The sequence below is a fragment of the Clupea harengus genome, chromosome 19 (genome assembly GCF_900700415.2).
Source record: "Clupea harengus chromosome 19, Ch_v2.0.2, whole genome shotgun sequence".
NCBI classification, from domain to species: Eukaryota; Metazoa; Chordata; class Actinopteri; order Clupeiformes; family Clupeidae; genus Clupea; species Clupea harengus.
Window position 1 is genome coordinate 19,912,234 of NC_045170.1, and position 17,505 is coordinate 19,929,738.

A 17,505-nucleotide genomic window follows, 5' to 3' on the forward strand; every position below is an offset into this window, starting at 1 on the left:
TTTTAGATAGGTCTACTTGCCCATATACTTAGATGCACATTTGCAGACTGCATAGTTCATTATTAGAGGTGAGTGTACATAACTGCCCTTGGTCGTCAGTTACTGTTCTTTACTTAAGTAGCCCAACTGTTAAGTATTGACCAGCATAGTAGGCATCTCGGCTTCTTGTTCATGTATTTTGCTTTTCATTTTGCCCGTCTTTACACAATAAACATGAAATAGGCCTGAGTAAACAATGATAGATTGTTTAATGTGAATGAACTGCTACAGGGGACAGAACCGCTACATGGCAAACTCGCTAACGTTAGCCCTTAAACTCACTGCCAGCACACCTAAGGAGGCGGGTGACTCGAGAGATGAGCGAGAGGTAAGGTTTCCCCATAGATATACAAGAACCTTGGTTTCTCCTCCCGTTTCCATTTGCCCAACCCCCACAACGTCCAAGTCACCGCCCTTCCCTCTCCCGCTCAACCGAACGTGCTTACGCCAGAGTAACGTTCCAGCCGTTTTCACCGCAGAGTATTATGGGGAAAGTAGTCTTTTCAGAGGCAGCATATCTCTGAGGCGAAAGTAGACCAAATACAACTCCCATATAAACCTTCGCATGTGAGGTTGGTCCATCCAATCTGAATATGTGGGAGGAGAACATCCGCCCACAAAAGCCATAGCAATCTTTCTATAGCTCAAATGCAATTGAGTATCAAAAAGTGTGCATATGCAATACTGAAAATTAAGATGTCACTATTTAAATGAAAAACAGCAGATCATTATCCAAGGCTAGACAAGTCGATCGGGCTGCTGTGACAGAAGAGAACGGCTTGGCATTCGCTTGAAATTTAAATGGAAGTGGGTGGACCATGGTGTAGACAGTCGCAACTTCGATGTGGACATACTTCAACGATGAACATTCTTTTTACGGGGATGTAAATTCACCTGCAGGACTCCGTTCAGCACGCGTCTTAAAGGAATTGAAAGTGACTACTAGCCCGGACATATTTTGTGTAACGTTACAGTTATCTACTGGCGTACAGATTGTGCTTTGCATTTGGTACCGCCCTTCCTGACGGGTGGGTCTTTCGTCAGAGCCAGAGAGAGCCAGCGGTCGGAGGAGCTACGCCACAGCCTAGCAGTAGCCATTCGTGGAAAAATAGGCCGTCCTTCTCCGGGCTTCAGCCTGCCTCTCTGCCTCCACGGCGTCCGGCCTTTTTTTCTTAAACAACTCCTCTCCGTTTTTCATTAATGCGGGATGAGTGGTACGTACCCTCCCTCTCATCCGTCTCCACCCCTCTTTTTATGCATCGCCAAACTGTTATCCCCGCTTTTTGTTGTTGAATAATGTTATATGTGTTTAGGATATAACTGTCGTTTAATTTTTTCCATGATTGCTCAATTTTGGCTGTGCAATGTGTCGAAAGGACAGCCTTCAATTGCAGTGTTTATGCTACTTTTCATGCCACTGGTTTAGACTAAACCACGCGTTGGTATCATTTAGCCACCTTTGGCATGTCATCTGAACACAATGGCATGGGATGTTTCCAAATAAATGATTTAATTTGGTGAACGTTTACTTTGTTTGGTTGTCCTCTCACCTTGGTTATGATTGCAAACGGGCAATTCTCGCTTTGAACATAGGTTATCATCTCATTTTTACAGATCAGAAGAAGGAAGCTATGGCAACAGATGGAGGCAAATCAGGAGGTGACAAGGGCAAAACTTCAGGATCACAGGTATCAAAAACCGCTAGGTCCAGTACCTTGCAAAACACTTCCTGGTTCTGTTGTAGCTTCGTCCCCGTCATTGCATGTGTGTGCTGCTTAAGGTGTTTGGTTAATTTGGGTAACCCTCAAGGCTATGTGTAATTCTTGACTCATATTTTGCCCTGTAAGCTACGTGCATATGGCTTTTATAGATCTTGTAACATGACTTAACTCAGTCTGTCACAGATTCAATTGCCCTTATCGTTTTGCCGATTTGTTTGTGCTAGACGTTGTCAGTTATTTAAACTGTAAATGTTTCGTGTTGTAATTGCCTGCGACCTAGTTTTATTTTGTAAAGCCATCTCTCTTTGCCGAGAAATGAAAAAATGTGGTTCACTCCCACCCACCGACTCTTCCTGTAAACCCGCCCACAGTTTTGACAGCTCCTCTCGCTCTCTCTCTCACTCTTCCTCTCTCTCTCTGTGTACGTGGTGTGCTGTTGGTGTGTGTAGGACGCTCAGCCATCTCCACTCGCGCTGCTAGCGGCCACATGCAGTAAAATAGGGGGCGTGGCCGGCGAGGGTCAGGCGGGAGTGCCGCAGCAGATCATCATCGACCCCAGCCAGGGGCTCGTGCAGCTTCAGAACACATCACAACAGCTGGAGCTCATTCCCGCGCAATTCACCGGCAACGGCTGGCAGATTATCACCTCATCCACTCCTACCACTCTTACAAAGGACAGCCTGACACAAGCCGGTGTGACCTTTGCCACAGCTGCCTCCAGCGACAGTACCTCTGTCCGCAAAGTTAAAGTGATTGGTGCAAACAATGTACCTGCCGGACAGCAGCAGCAGCTGCAGCAGCAACAGCAGTTTCAGATCATCCAGGTGCAAAATATGCCTAATTCAACAGGCGGTATCCAGTACCAGGTAATACCACACATCCAGACTGCGGATGGGCAGCAAATCCAAATAAACCCAGCCAGTGCCACATCATTAAGCCTACAGCCAGAGCAAATCCAGCTGATCTCGGCTGGCAACAACCAGACCATCCTTGCCACACCTCAGCGGGCAGGCTCGGCCAACATTGTCACTCAGAACGTAGCCAACCAGGCAATCCCCCTCCAGATTCGGCCCTCCTTCCCTCTCCAGCTGCAGACCATCCAAGGTGCCCAGGCCCCTATGATGACTACAGTACCCATAAACATTGGCGGCATGACCCTTGCTCTGCCTGTCATCAACAATGTCGCAGGGGGTGGGGCTTTCCAGCTGATACAGTCAGGCGATGGCAGCATCTCAAACGGCAACTTGGTTGCTGCACCTGTGAGCAGTAGCGTGGTGGAATCTTCCGGCATCACCACCTGCACCACCACAACCACCACTGTTGATGCTGCCGGTATGCCCACCGTGGATAGCACCACATTAAGCACCACAAGTCCTGCACTAGCCGATGGTGGCGCCACAGAAAAGGACCCACAGACCCAACAGGCCGAGGCAGACAGTCAGAATCACCCTGCTGGCCAAATCCAGATCCTGGCTAACGGTCTCCAGCCAGCAGGCCAAGACCAGGCGGGCCAGCAGATCCAGCAGTTCCACATTGTGGGCCACCCTCTCCTCCAGCAGTTCCAGATCCAACAGCCCCAGCAGCAGCTGGTCCAGGGCTCCATCCAGCTGCAACCGGGCCAGACCCTGCAGCCGGTCCAGCAGAACCTGCAGTTGCAGGCCTTCCAGAACCCCACGCAGGTGCTGATACGGGCGCCCACGCTTTCGCCCAACGGGCAGATCAGCTGGCAGACGGTGCAGGTCCAGAACGCCGCCATGCCCCAGCAGCTCACGCTGGCGCCCATGGCGTCCAACGCCACCACGGCGGGCACCGGAGGGGCCACGTTCACGCAGATTACACCGCTGGCACTCGGAGGCACGCCCATCACCCTCAACGCCGCCCAGCTGTCTGGGACGGGGGTGCAGACAGTCAACATCGCTGGGCTCGGGGCGGCAGGGATGCAGGTGCAAGGAGTGCCCCTCACCATCACAGGAACAGTGCAAGGTAACAGTGCTAGCACACCCTATAGTGGCTTAAGTGTTCAAGTTGGATATCACCATTACCCTTCCTTAGGCAGCCTAGTTATTTATGCAGAAAGATTTCCCAGTGAAATGTTGTGCGTTAGAGCACTGGTTTGCTTATATTATTTTTTTACAACGTGACTGCAAAGGGATGTGTGCACATCTCACAGAGTAGTATGAGTCTCTGAGTAGCAGAAGGTTCCTATTTTCACTGGTGTTCGAGCCTCAATGAAAACACACATTGATTTTGATTCTTTTTGTGAAATCACAACTTGTTAGGCATGGTCCGATATGATCCCTCTGTAATGAGAATATACTGTATGTCTGGGGACAACTCCATTGAGAGCCATTGAGACCCATCACTAGTTTAGCGGACTCACCATCCAAGACCCCACTCAGGGCTTGATGAAGGCACCACTCACAGTTGCTGTCTAGTAGAATATTTAAGTCACATGTTTCATGGGATTCTTATTTATATTTGGACATACTATTAGGCTTGTGTGGAGAATAGGCTCAGGAAAAGGCCTGGCTGACCGAAATGTTTTGGTCTCTAAGTAACAGGTTGTCTGGGCAACAGTAGAGTTTTTTAGTCTGAAAGATACACAACACACCCAACTGCTATGACGTAGTCATGACTAAGGAAGTACCAGCCCCTGTCATGTTAGTTACATGTACTGTAGATGTCCTAAGCAGCTCAACAAGTTTGTATGAATATTATTGTATTGAAGTAATCCAACAACTAGACAGTGTATAATGGTGGGATTCTCCTTAAAAGAATGAAGTCTTCTTTTTGCAGTCGACCGTTATTCATGCTTGTAAAAAAAAAAGTTCCCCTGTGATCTGTGCATTAGTTTTCTCTCTGACGTTCTGTAGCGTTTTTACACCCCATGTCTCTTTTGGCTGGGCCACAGTACCCCTCCTACACTTTCTGCGGTGGGTAGTTCCAAGTCGAGCACAGCAAGGCTTCCTGTAATTGCACATTCATTTTGAATGCACTGAGAGTGGTGTGAAAACACTTGTTTTTGAAAGTTCTGGAAGTGTCCTTCAACCATGCGGGTGTAAGAGAAATGTATTGAGGGTAATTGGTCAACAGCTACGCAGTTAGTATGTTGTGGACATGGTAAATTGTCATGGGTTGTGCACGAACATAACCACAACTAGAGACGGATATCGTCAAAGGCTGTTCTTGGTGTGTGATCTTTCAAAATGTTGAATTTCTGTTGAAAGTCTCATGCCTTATGGTGAACTGAACTTGTTACTGATTCAGATGTGCTACACAATTCTTTTCTGAAATTAGATTCAGGTTTGTTGAAGACACTTAACCTTTTTTCGAGAACATTTTGTTGGTTTGCGTGTATCTCGTACACCAGTAGTAATAGATGATACTAGATCATAGCCCTACTATTATGTCAGATTAAAGGCGTTATGTGGAAGAATAATAGTAGTCAATGTTTTTCCCCCTCATAACAACTCTTTCTCCTTGCCCACATTGTTTGAGGAGTCCTGTAGAGTGAGCTATCCTCTGCCTTTAAGGAATGCTCCTGGCTTATCTTGGCCATGTCCTGGAGTTGTTCTGCAGAAATACGTATGATTATGTCACAGTGTGATTTCAGGAATGTCGGCCAATTGGAACTATCCAAAGAATGATGCATCAGAACGTCTGACTCACTGTACCAGTAGGGAATGCAAAACGGTCTGCATTTTCTTCATAAAATCCTTTTTGGTCTGCAGTAGAAATGTTCAAATGACAGCTTACTTCTTTAGAGGCTGTTAAAGAAAGGCATTGATTTGGCCCTGAAATCCCTTTCATACCAGTAACCCACTTGATTGACAAGGACACCCATTTCCATTTCTTTTGGTGGGGGGATATTGCCTTTATATTTTTGCCTGCGCCATCTTTCGTGTGCTGGGTGTTGCTGTGAGAGCCTAGCCCATAGGAGGAGGGCACCCGTCTCCATATAGGAGGAAATGTTTGCAGATGTCTGTGAGAATCGCTGTCCCCATTCTGTAGCAGGCATGTGATACTCAGTGTACGGCACTTCTCTGAAAAGAGGAAGAGGGTTTTATTCTTTTCCTTTTTTTTCTTTCTCTCGAAACATGCTGCAGACATGAGCTCACCAGCATCTGTGTGCATGTTTGTAATGAATTGGTTTTATTCATAGCTGTCATGAGGCAGGAGGGTGAAGTTTTCTTAGTGTGTGTTGACACCACTGGGGTGATTGATACTACACATGCAGATTGCTGCAGATGAGAGTATTCATATTATTCATCAAAACAAATGCAAATGTATGTTGTTTGGAGCAGAGGTCATGTTGGTAATAGCCTGCTTTTCTGCTGAGTTCGTTAGAAAACTTAGATGGTGTTAAGGATAAAAGAGTCATGGAAGTTTCCATGCCAAACAGCAGAGCTATTTCCACTTCCTCCTTCAACACCTCACTACTCTCTCTCTCTCTCTCTCTCTCTCTCTGTCTCTTGCTCTCTGTCTCTTTCTCTCTCTCCTCTCCCCAAAGGTCAACAACAGGGTCAGGAGGGGGTCAAAGTTCAGTCGACTCCCGTGACGGTCACGGTGGGCAACATTGGGAACACGGCGGTCAGTCCGGACCAAATGGGTCAGGTGCAGAGCCCGTCAGACCAGGAGGGCCAGCCCAGCAAGAGGCTGCGCAGGGTCGCCTGCTCCTGCCCCAACTGCAGAGATGGAGAGGGCAGGTCAGAGTGTGTTTGTGTTTGTTTGTGAGAGAGAGAGGGAGAGAGAGAGAAGGGATAGATAAAGAAAGAGGCTTGAAAGATGACAAAGAGAGAAACAATGCATTTTGCCCAGCAGCATCAGCACTGAGATAGTGAGAGAGAGAGAGATAGTTAGAGAGAGAGTGAGAGATAGTGAGAGAGAGAGAGATAGTTAGAGAAAGAGTGAGAGATAGTGAGAGAGAGAGAGATAGTGAGAGTGAGAGAGAGAGAGAGATAGTGTGTGTGAGAGAGAGCACAGAAGGACAGTGAGAATTCTGGCGTGAGAAAGAGAGGGCCTGTGTAAGCTGTGAGTGAGTCGAGTGGAGAACTGAGCAGGCAGAAGGGGAAGGAAAGACTGAGGGAACAGGAAGAAGTGAATCCTGAATGAGGGCGTGTGCTACAGTCACAATTAAAAAATACTTTTGTGTGAGTGTGTGTGGCGCTGCTTGTTTAGACAGGTTACTGGGTGTAAAGTAGCACTGGGGGCATTTCCTTGTGCACTTGTCATAGAGGATCCCAAGTAGCAGCTAACTGCTGTCCCTGCTCTCCCAGATAGGGCTCAGATCTTTAGTGAAGTCAGCCACTGTCTGAGTTCTTCCTGCCGCCATGAACACAGTGATGCTATCATTTTTCTGTGATTCTACTGAGGCTGTTACCAGAAAAGACATTTAGGCTGAGTTTGGATATACAATTCATGTTCACGTTCACGTTCACGTTCCAGTTCACGTTCATGTTCACGTTCATGTTCATGTTCATGTTCATGTTCATGTTCATGTTCAGTTCCATGACTGGATGTCACCATAGCCTTGTGTATCTTCACTTAGCCAGATAAACAGATGGACTACATCTGTCCTAGTTTGATTCTTTGTCATCTTCTGTTATTTTCACAAAAAGTACAGGTTGTTGATTATTGTGAATGTGTGTGTGTGTGTGTACCCATGTGTGAATGTGCATTTGTGTGTGTGTGTGTGTGTGTGTGTGTGTGTGTGTGTGTGTGTGTGTCTGTGTGTGTGTGTATGTGTGTGTTTGTGTGTGTGTGTGTGTGTGTGTGTGTGTCCACAGGAACAACAGTGACCCCTCTAAGAAGAAGCAGCACATTTGCCACATGGAGGGCTGTGGGAAGGTGTATGGTAAGACGTCTCACCTGCGAGCTCACCTGCGCTGGCACACGGGCGAGCGCCCCTTCGTCTGCAACTGGATCTTCTGCGGCAAGCGTTTCACCCGCAGCGACGAGCTGCAGCGGCACCGCCGCACGCACACAGGTAACGCACACACACATAAACACACACGCTCAAACACACACTCCAACAGGCACATTATATGTAATACTGGCAGTCAACCCTCTGGAGTTGAGGGGCAGATTCAGGTACTTTGGTCAGTCTGACATGCCCTGATATTTGTCATGCTCTGACAGTTTAAACAACTTATTTTTTCTAAAATAACTAGAAAACACACATGCAAGAAAATTTACAAATGTACACTATGCTTGAACAATATGCATACAATGTACATATGCACACAGAGTCTAGTCCACACATCTACACAAATGCAACACACACACACTTGCATTCAATGCTCATGCCCACAGACACACTTGTAGCATAGTAAGGCATTACGGCCTTTGAGGTGTCCCTTTATACGAAAATATTGGGCGAGGCAGAGGCAAAGAACTCCATGACGCGAAGCGGAGTGGAATTTCCTCTGCCAAGGTCAATGTTTGTTATCCCACTTACACCCACTTACACCCCGGTTGCCACACATGTATTTAGCTAAGCATGTATAGCCCACAAAAGAAACATTTGGTTCAGTTTTAAAATAAGCCAATCGGTATAGTTTGTAGTACTACTTTATTTAGTCACGGACAAGGATTGGTTACAATTAATTCCATTGTTGCGAAGCCCGAATCCTTTAGCTTGCTAGCTGTTTCTTATTCAATGCCTGCTAGCTTGCCAGCTTGCTAGATCTCCAGATGACATGTTATTTAACCATGGCATTCATTGTGTTTACACCACTTGGCAAAAAAGGGGAATACGTTTATTTTGTTCATTCATTAGCATGCTTGACTACACACTCAGCTAGCTAACAGCTTTTCAATCAAGCCTTATTTACTATCCTTGTAATAGGTTCCATTAAAAGATTCCAGAGCATTGGTATAGAATGGTGATTACACTTTTTCACCTGATCCAGGTGTTCCATTATAAAGAAATATCAGAAAACACCTGCCAGCCAATCAGAAAATAATATTTCTCATCCTCGGGGGATAATCAACTGTAACATTAACTGACCTAATGCATCCAGTCAGGTATCACAAACACCTACCGCACACACACAGCTGGCCACTGTGTGTCCTTGGCCAGCATGCTAATGTCTCTTAGCTGTGTGTGTAGAGAAAGAGGTAAAAATATGTGATGTTCCTATCTGTCTGAAGTCCTATTCCAGCTCAGTACTGTCATGCAGTGAACGCAGACAGGTGTATTATTCTCTCCCACATTAGAACACACACACACACACACACACACACACACACACACACACACACACACACACACACACACACACACACACACACACATGCACGCGCACAAACAACTACACACGTACATACACCCACTCTCACTTGAAGCACACATCTGCATTGTTATAAACAATGAGGATAATTATAGTCGCCTACCCACTGACAATCACAGGCAGGTACGCTCATGAACCTGTTTGTCTATCACAAGGCTGCCCGCTGCTTCTGGCAGTGTGACTTCTGCATTCTGACTTCTGCAGTGTGACTTCAGACAGTAGTCAAGGTTCTCGGGTTAAGTCATCAGAAAACTCACTGAAAGAAATCCAAAACATTATCATTCATTTGAGTTTATTTCTGAATGTTAAAAAAGAAGCATATTGTCGATTGATTTTGATGTGTCTGTAAAATAATAGAAAAGCTGTGTTTTTTTACAAGACACTTATGCTGAGAGCAAACAGGTGATAAAGCAGGACTGCAATTATAGGCTTCACCCTGTTTTGGCACAAAGCCCTTACTTGTTTTAGGATGACATGGGTATGAGAGAACACTCTATTAAATGCGTTAATATGAAGTGCTCACCAACAAAATTGTTTAAAGTAATTCAGATTTATTATTATTATGTTATGTATTACAGCGTTGACACAAGAGAGTCCCATCTCTCACAGAACGAATGATTCACCTTCATTTTGAACCGAATTTGATCCTAGAAAGTTTCTAAAATCATTTTGCTCTTGACAAATGTTTGAGTACATTGCTGGCCGGATAAAAGAGTATGATGTACGGTAAGTGGTAAAAGTCTTGCAATTCATTTTGTAATTTAGTTTGTTTCATTTCATGTTTCCTGATAGGTGAGAAGAGGTTTGAGTGTCCGGAATGTTCCAAGCGGTTTATGAGAAGCGACCACCTCTCTAAGCACATCAAGACCCACCAGAACAAGAAGGGGGGCACAGCCCTCGCCATCATCACCACAGAGGACATGGAGGACACGGGTGACGACGAGGTCCTCGGCTCGCCCAGGATGGTTACCGTGGCGTCGCTCTCCCAGGATTCGAACCCGGCCACGCCCACCACCTCCAACAACCTGGAGGAGGAGTTTGAATAGCCCCGCCCCCTCGTTTTTGTTTCCTGTTGTTTTTTCTTTTTCTTTTTTCTCCACTCTGCACCAGCTCTTTGGTGCTGAATAGCAATGGACAGATAGAGAAGAGCACCTGACTTTTTCATTTCTTCATCTTTCTATTGTTTTTGTTCTCATTCTGCTAAGAGTAAAAAAAAAAAAACTAATGCATATTACGACAAAATATAGTCTAAAGTTAAAAAGAAATATGGCTTTTAAAAAGAAATAATTACATTTTAAAAAGCTAACGGTAGCCAGATAAAGGTATATTAACTGAATCAGAGCAGTAGCACAATGCTTGGGGGTCTGTGGTTTTCTCGTACGAATCGCCAACACAAAGAATCTTAGAGTTAAAAGAGAATCTATTTCTATGCACAAAAAATATGTACTTATGTTATTCACAGGGATGAATTAACTATATTATGACGATGGGTAGACGGGTTGGCTGAGATTCCAGTTGCAGAGAGGCAGACCATGGTCTGCGTTTTGTTTTTTGTTTTTTTTGTTTTTCGGACAGGTACACAGTACTGCACGTGATGGTCCTAAACACAGCTACTGTACGCAGCCAGTTACGTGTGTGACTGAAGACTTATTTCAAATCAAAGGTGGAAACAGACGTTTTGATCTATTTGATCGTCAGTCTCCTCTGTTCTGAAGTGTGTCAGTGGTCCTATTTGGACTGAACGCGTTTCATCCTGACTATAGTGGTGCATGAAGCAAGTCCCAGACATTTTCAAGGCATGTGAGTGTATTTGCCAATGGTTAAAACCTCAAACAGATGCTAAAGCCTTCAGCAAACCATGCCTTTCGAAGATTATGTTTGGATTTCCAAGTTCTAGTCTCAATGGAGGACAGTTAGCCAGGTTTTTGAAGTTCTTGTTTAAGGAAAACAGAACAGAGAGAATAAAAGAGGAGAGAGAGAGAGAGAGAGTAATTAAAAGCACATATTAAATTAAATGTATAAAACAAAGCATTCCTATTGAGAAAATTCTTAGTGTCACGGTTTATAGAAAAGACGATAATGAGGGGGGAGAACACAATCTAGCTTTCTGTGGCGTGCTACGTTTTGGTGAAAGCAATACTTTAAAGACAATCTTAGTGAAACCATGTTTACATTAATTGAGGGTTGGGAGCAAATGTAGGTTTCTTTGATACAGGAGTTTAAGAAAAAAAAAAAAAAGAGAAAAGGAAAAAAAAAGAAAACAAGCATAAAGGTCTTTCGTCTCTCAAAGTCATACGAACTGTACTACAATGCCTTAACACAAACTTGCAGTACTGCTCCATGTTGGCCAAGGGTCTCCTCAAGTGAGGGCGAAGGAGACTGGGGGCCTTAAAATGGTGACTTGTTTATTAGAGAAACTTGTGAACTCACTGGTGAGCCAGCGCTCTTTTATTTACTTTTTTTTTTTTTTTTTTTTTTTTTAACCTCTTTGCTTCCTTCCCCTGATTCGTCAGGTTGCGAATCCTTCTCTGAGGACAAAAAATGAATAAGTAAATAAATAGAGTTTGTCGCCCCTGCCGCTCCCCTACCTACACACAGCCTAGAGTCCAACTCAGCAGGACCTAAGAGTGGAAGACACATCCACATGTCCCGATCTCACCTAAAACATCACCAACACACACACACACACACACACACACGTAGTCAAAAACACAGACACACATACACATTGGCCCCATCCCTATAATCATTGTGCCTCCGAGTCCCCCCCTCCACCCTGCAGACCTGGGGCATTCCTAGAAATGGTGGGAAGGGTCTGAAGATCATTACGATGTTCTGAAACGTGTTTGGTGGTGTTTTCTATCTGTGTCCGTTTCGTGAGTAAAGTCTCTTTTTTAATTTTATTTAATTTATTTAAAATGTATTACCCAGAATGCCCCCTCAAATAATGCCCCACCCCACCCCACTCATGCCCCCCCCCCCCCCCCCCCTGCAACCCACTCCCTTTTATTACAGCACATTCAACTGTAGATGAGAAACTGTGTATTGCTAATTTATTATTTATCCGTATTTTTAATATTTGCCTTTGCAGAAATTGCTGATGTGTGTTGTGCGCTGTCGATTCAGAGATTATGTGCAGCATGTTTTTGTTTTCTGCTAATAGTAATGAATTATTATTTCTAAATGTGGTCCTTTTATAAATATAACCATTACTTTTTAATTTAAATGATCTTTTTTTGTTCTCACATCATAACGTGTTTCAAAAGAAAAGACATGGAAAAAAATACCAAGCAAAAAAAAGTTTCAAATGAAATGGTTGATACCAAACAATTTAGATGTTTTTGGTAATATTTTGTGTGACAACTGATTTTCTTTAATATTTTCTAGTGACATCTCATTTGTAAATCCTTTTCTAAGATGTTCGTTTGTCTCCATGACATTTGATAATGGTTTTTTTTGCCAGGTTAGCCTCAAAGGCTGCAGTTTATTGATATTTTTAAAATACAACTTTGTACAAATGTGTTATGTGAATGGGGGAAGAATAAAAAAAAAAGAAAAAGGAGAAACTTGCCTGCATAACACTTGAAAATAAAGTGAATTAAATCTGTCTTAAATATACTTGCTTTTGTACGACTCTTATTTCAGTGTCTTGAATGTTTTTTTAGATACATTTTTGTCCAAAGTCAGAGGATTGTCAAGTCTTACCACACTACAAGATATTTTGGTCTGATACTAGCTTCACAAAGCTCTGACCCAGTGACTAATCTTAGACCAAACCGATAAAGATAAGGTGGATGCTGTGCACCAGACTTTGAACTCTCTGCTCTGTTCGTTCCTGTGTGTGCTGTGTGTTATTCTGTCGAGGACACTTTCAATGACTCAACACTGCCCTCTCCTGGTCAGATACTGAACACAGTGAACTGGAAAAGACAGAACTGATGTACACGTACGGATGGCATAGTTAGCTCACTGTTCTCAAACCAGTGTCAAAGTGGTTGAATACTTTTGCCTTAAGCACTTTCAATCATTTTATAATGTGTTGATGGTGTTATCGATCATGATAAGTGCACAATTAAATGCATTCATTTAGAAAATAAACAAACCAACTGGACTGAGGATGGATCTGTAGGCCTGATTTGAGTAACCCTGGCCCAGTTAGTCTCTGCTGTCATAGTAACTCTGTGATACCCCTCTTGAACACACACTCTGCTTCAGCAGTGCCCTGCCTTGCGTCAGGTTGCTTTGATGAGGAAGCCCATCTGGAGAAGGAAGAGGAGGAAGAGGAGGACGCCCGTGCAGCCCCCGCCTCCCCCTCTGCAGCGTTAGGAGCCTTCCCTGAGTTCACTCCTCACTGCTAGCATGACATAAATAATATAATGTGAAGCTGCTAATACAGCTCAAGGAGTTGACTTATTTTTCCTAGCGGTAGTGATCACCATCAAGTGTCAGGCTGGGAGACAAGTGTGAGGTTGGGAGACAAGTGTGAGGTTGGGATTCACAGGCCTGGTGAGAACAGCACTGTTAGGATCCCACAGTCTCCTTGAGGGGTACGGGGGGCGAGTGGAGCTACTGATAAGTCACTATGTGTTTCATAGTGCATGACACTAATATGGGTGGAAGTGGCAACACTACAAACTACAGGGAGGCTTCTGTAGCGTACCCTTGTTCCTTTGCAATGATGTATAACAAGCCATTTCAAAAGGCTCTGAGGGCTCAGTCTTTAGTGTAAACTACCGAAAACTGTCAGACAATCCTCCTTTCAAATGTGTATTGACACAGGTCATAAAGCGTGGGGCAATTAGAATATTCATTCCAGGCAACACTGTCAACCAAGATGATATCATTTCCTTTTTTTTATCTCTCCCCCTTTTCAATGAAAGTTGTTAATTGCTATGTTGTGTGTGAGCGACAGAGGAGAGGAAAGGGGGGGTTGTTTTTCTCCTCAGTGATTGACAGGCCAGGAGCCACCGAGCAGTGCAGAGGGAGAGGTCTCTCCAGGTAAACATCTGCTGTTTGCTGGTGCTGCACCCCCGCCCCCCCCCACCCCCACCCCCACTCCAAACAACCACTCCATCACCACCACCATTCCACACCCCCAGCCATTGCACTGGGGAGACAGCAGCTGTTCTGGCTGTGACTGGGGAGCCAGCCTCCTCTTCAAAGCCAAGCCTCCTTTCTTCTGACAGGGCTCACTCATTTGTGTGGGGGTGTGTGTGTGTGGTGTGTGTGTGAGAGAGAGAGAGTGTGCGTGTGTGTGTGTGTGTGTGTGTGTTGTGTGTGTGTGTGTGTGTGTGTGTGTGTGTGTGTGTGTGTGTGTGTGTGTGTGTGTGTGTGTGTGGGTGGTGGTGGTGTGGGGATAGGTGGAGTTGTTGTATGGGGTGGTGGTTGGGGGAGGTGGTAGAGGTAGTTGGGGGTTGGTTGTGACATTAACAGCAGAGCCTTTCTCTCTCTCTCTCTCTCTCTCTCTCTATCTCTCTCGGCGCTGCTTAAAACAAAGACAATTTCCTTGCGACTGCGTGTGCAGCTTCTCAGAAGTGGTGTCATGGTGCTTCTCACAGTGGCGACTAAAAACAAAAACAAACAATCAAGGCCGGGGAGTTGGCTGGGGAGAGAGGTGGGTTGAGGTGGGGGATGCGACAGGGAGGTGTGTGCCAGGGGGGGGGGGATTACTGTATTTGTGCCATTTGCCACTGCGAGAGCCTCGGCGACGCCTGCAGATATCACGATGGTGGGCAGCGATGTGGCAGCATGTCGCCCTCCACTTAATTACCGAGGCGAGCTCAACGAGCGCCGCTCTGACAACAGCTGAAGAGACTCACTGAAGATGAAACCAGCCAAAGCTTCCAGCGTCTAACAAAAGGAAGACACAAAGCATTCAGCAGTGCTCCATGGGACAAGGCTCTCAGACATTATTCAAGCTGGCTCAATACAAACACATTCACTGTAATTTAACGATGGGGGGTTGGAGAATACCAAGCGTGGCACAGAATTGGAGTCTTGGGTACCACATCTTTGGGCTCTAACACTAAAGACATGGGGTGAAATGGATGTTTGCCATTTTGTCATATTGAAACACATTTCGTCTTTTAACTGTGAGGTTGTCTGAGTTTTCAGAAACACCATTAGTGCAAAAATAATGTCTCCCGTCAGGTTCGATTCGGGTTTCATACTTGATGTGATCATTTCACAGTTATAAGGAAAAATAAACCAAAGGATTATTCAAACACAACAACAGTGAAGGGTACACAACCCCAGGAGAGGAAAAACCTGACAAATGCAGACCCCAAACATGTCGGTATATTGGTAAACAAGTCAAGTCATAATCTAAACATGGTATGGTAATCTCCTATCTGCAGTTTTATTCTGGTTTTATTCTTGATCTAGTAATATCACAAGTGCATGTGTCACTATGCTAAGCAGACCACACTGGAGTATCACTCATTTTCCCAGGAGAGCAAGACAGACCAGACAACACCAGAGACACCCAAGGTGTCAGATGCAGGTCACAGGAAGTTTGCCAAGAGGTCAGTCACAGTTCAAAAATTCTTGAATGTTCAAGGGCTATGCGATGTCTTTGAAGGCTTACAGCCAGAGGCCAGATTGTTACAGAGCTCTCTCTCTCTCACACACACACACACACACACCCTGAGGGTCCGTGACTGAAGAGGTCACCGCAGGTAAGGCTACTCATCAGCTGGAAGTGCAGGTGACTGAGAGGTGCCATTGTGTCTCAGTAAATATTGTGTTTTCAAATTAACAGTTGAGTCGAAAAAGGTGCGGCTCTTTCAGTAATCTGTCAAAAAGAAAAAAAAAACAATCTTGTGTCTGGACAAACACAGTGTTCTTTGACTGCATTTTCATTAGCTGAAATGTTACAATTAAAATGGTCAGCTAGCCACACGTTAGGTCAGGAGGGTTAGTTGGTTGCTTAATTAGACAGATAGACTGCCTGGACTCAGGCTTGACTGAGGCGTTGCCTTCCAGATGTCATTTGGCGGTCAAGCATAATAAGAGCCTTGAAGGGCCTGGGAAATGAATGGTCTTTTAACTGAACCAAAAGTTGTCAAGTGCCTACACTTGTGCATGTACTTCCCTCTCTCTGCAGAAGCTGAAGGGTTTTTATGTTAACACAAGAGAATATGACACAGGCAGCCACAATAGCAAGAATTTTACTGAAGGTAGGGGTGGAAAAAGGTTGACTGATGACCAATGCTGTTCTAAACTCTGTAATTTGTATTTCCTCTTTTTTGTTATAGATTAATGTTTAAAACCCTACATATGCACAGTGTCCTTTATCATTCATGATCAAATTAACTTAAGAGTCAGAAGTCTTTGAAGTCACTGAAGTAATAGCAACAGTAACAGGAGTGTGCTATAACCATTTTGGTTTAAATAGTGATACAATACCAAATAACTCTGTTGCCTGAATAAATTATTTCTATTTTATTCTGTTGCAATTTTTTTAAAGTATATAAATAAAACTTCATGAAGCAGAGAAAAATGTTATTATGATATATGAGGATGATTTGTGACTATTTTTGCAAATTGACATTTTTGAGACAAATTACAAAGCTACAAAAGATTTAGCAACTAAAGAGAAACAAAAATGTTCATGTCATAGACATTCTCTTTTACCATCTACCATCTACCTCACAGAAGACTGGAGCACACAAAAGCAAAGGATTTCTCTGGTAGTTATCTCACCAGAGGGGTCAGCTCCTTTTCCAGAACTGAGACCCAGGGCAGAGGTCTCACACACTTTTTTTATTGACTGATTCATGTTTCAGTGGAGAATTACAGTTGGGAGGGGGAGGCAAAATTTAGTGTGTCTCTCATAGACATGAACATAGCTTGTGGTCTAAAACTCAAAGGGAATGGGCTTTGACCCAGATAAGAGTGATTGGGAGTGCAGCACCTGGGCCCCAGTGGTGAGAGCATCGAACCCTAGCCACCTTATCGCTCATCCGTGGAGTGTGGAATGCAGAAAAACACACTCTCTAACTTCAACATACATGACACATTGGGTTTGTGAAAACAATATGAAGCGTTAAAATAGTCCACATGCTTTTACCTGTATGACAATCATGAAGATTGACGTAATTTAATTAACAAGGATGTGTTCAGGTGCAACTTCCTTAGCAGTAACTGTAAGCGGTAGCTTAAGACACTTTGATAGGTCTGAGAACTTAAAATAAGTATTCTTCTCAGCAATATGACAGCTTATATGACACTTCACCTTACCTATAGCGCCATCCACTGGAGTTTATTGTGTACTCCTTCACTTTTCGGCACGGAAAGATACGTTTGATGCACAAGGTTGGGAAATTATACTTGGTTGTCACCGCTCCATCCAGAACAATAGGATTTTGTAGAATTGTAATGAGTGTAATTAGGGGGGGGGGGGGGGGGGGGCTATAGATCCTTGGCACGCTCCAATAAGCTATACTCTGAAA

The 17,505-nt window shown here is 44.4% G+C and overlaps 1 protein-coding gene across 1 annotated transcript; it reads left to right on the top strand.

The window, feature by feature from the left end:
* The first annotated feature begins 463 nt into the window (after positions 1-463).
* On the top strand, positions 464-12,670 carry sp4 (sp4 transcription factor). The gene is made up of 6 exons (XM_031586531.2): positions 464-1,253; positions 1,654-1,727; positions 2,210-3,743; positions 6,271-6,466; positions 7,547-7,746; positions 9,845-12,670. The coding sequence occupies exons 1-6, from the start codon at positions 1,247-1,249 to the stop codon at positions 10,096-10,098; spliced, it is 2,265 nt and encodes a 754-aa protein (XP_031442391.1). The 5' UTR covers positions 464-1,246; the 3' UTR covers positions 10,099-12,670.
* The last annotated feature ends 4,835 nt before the right edge of the window (positions 12,671-17,505 follow it).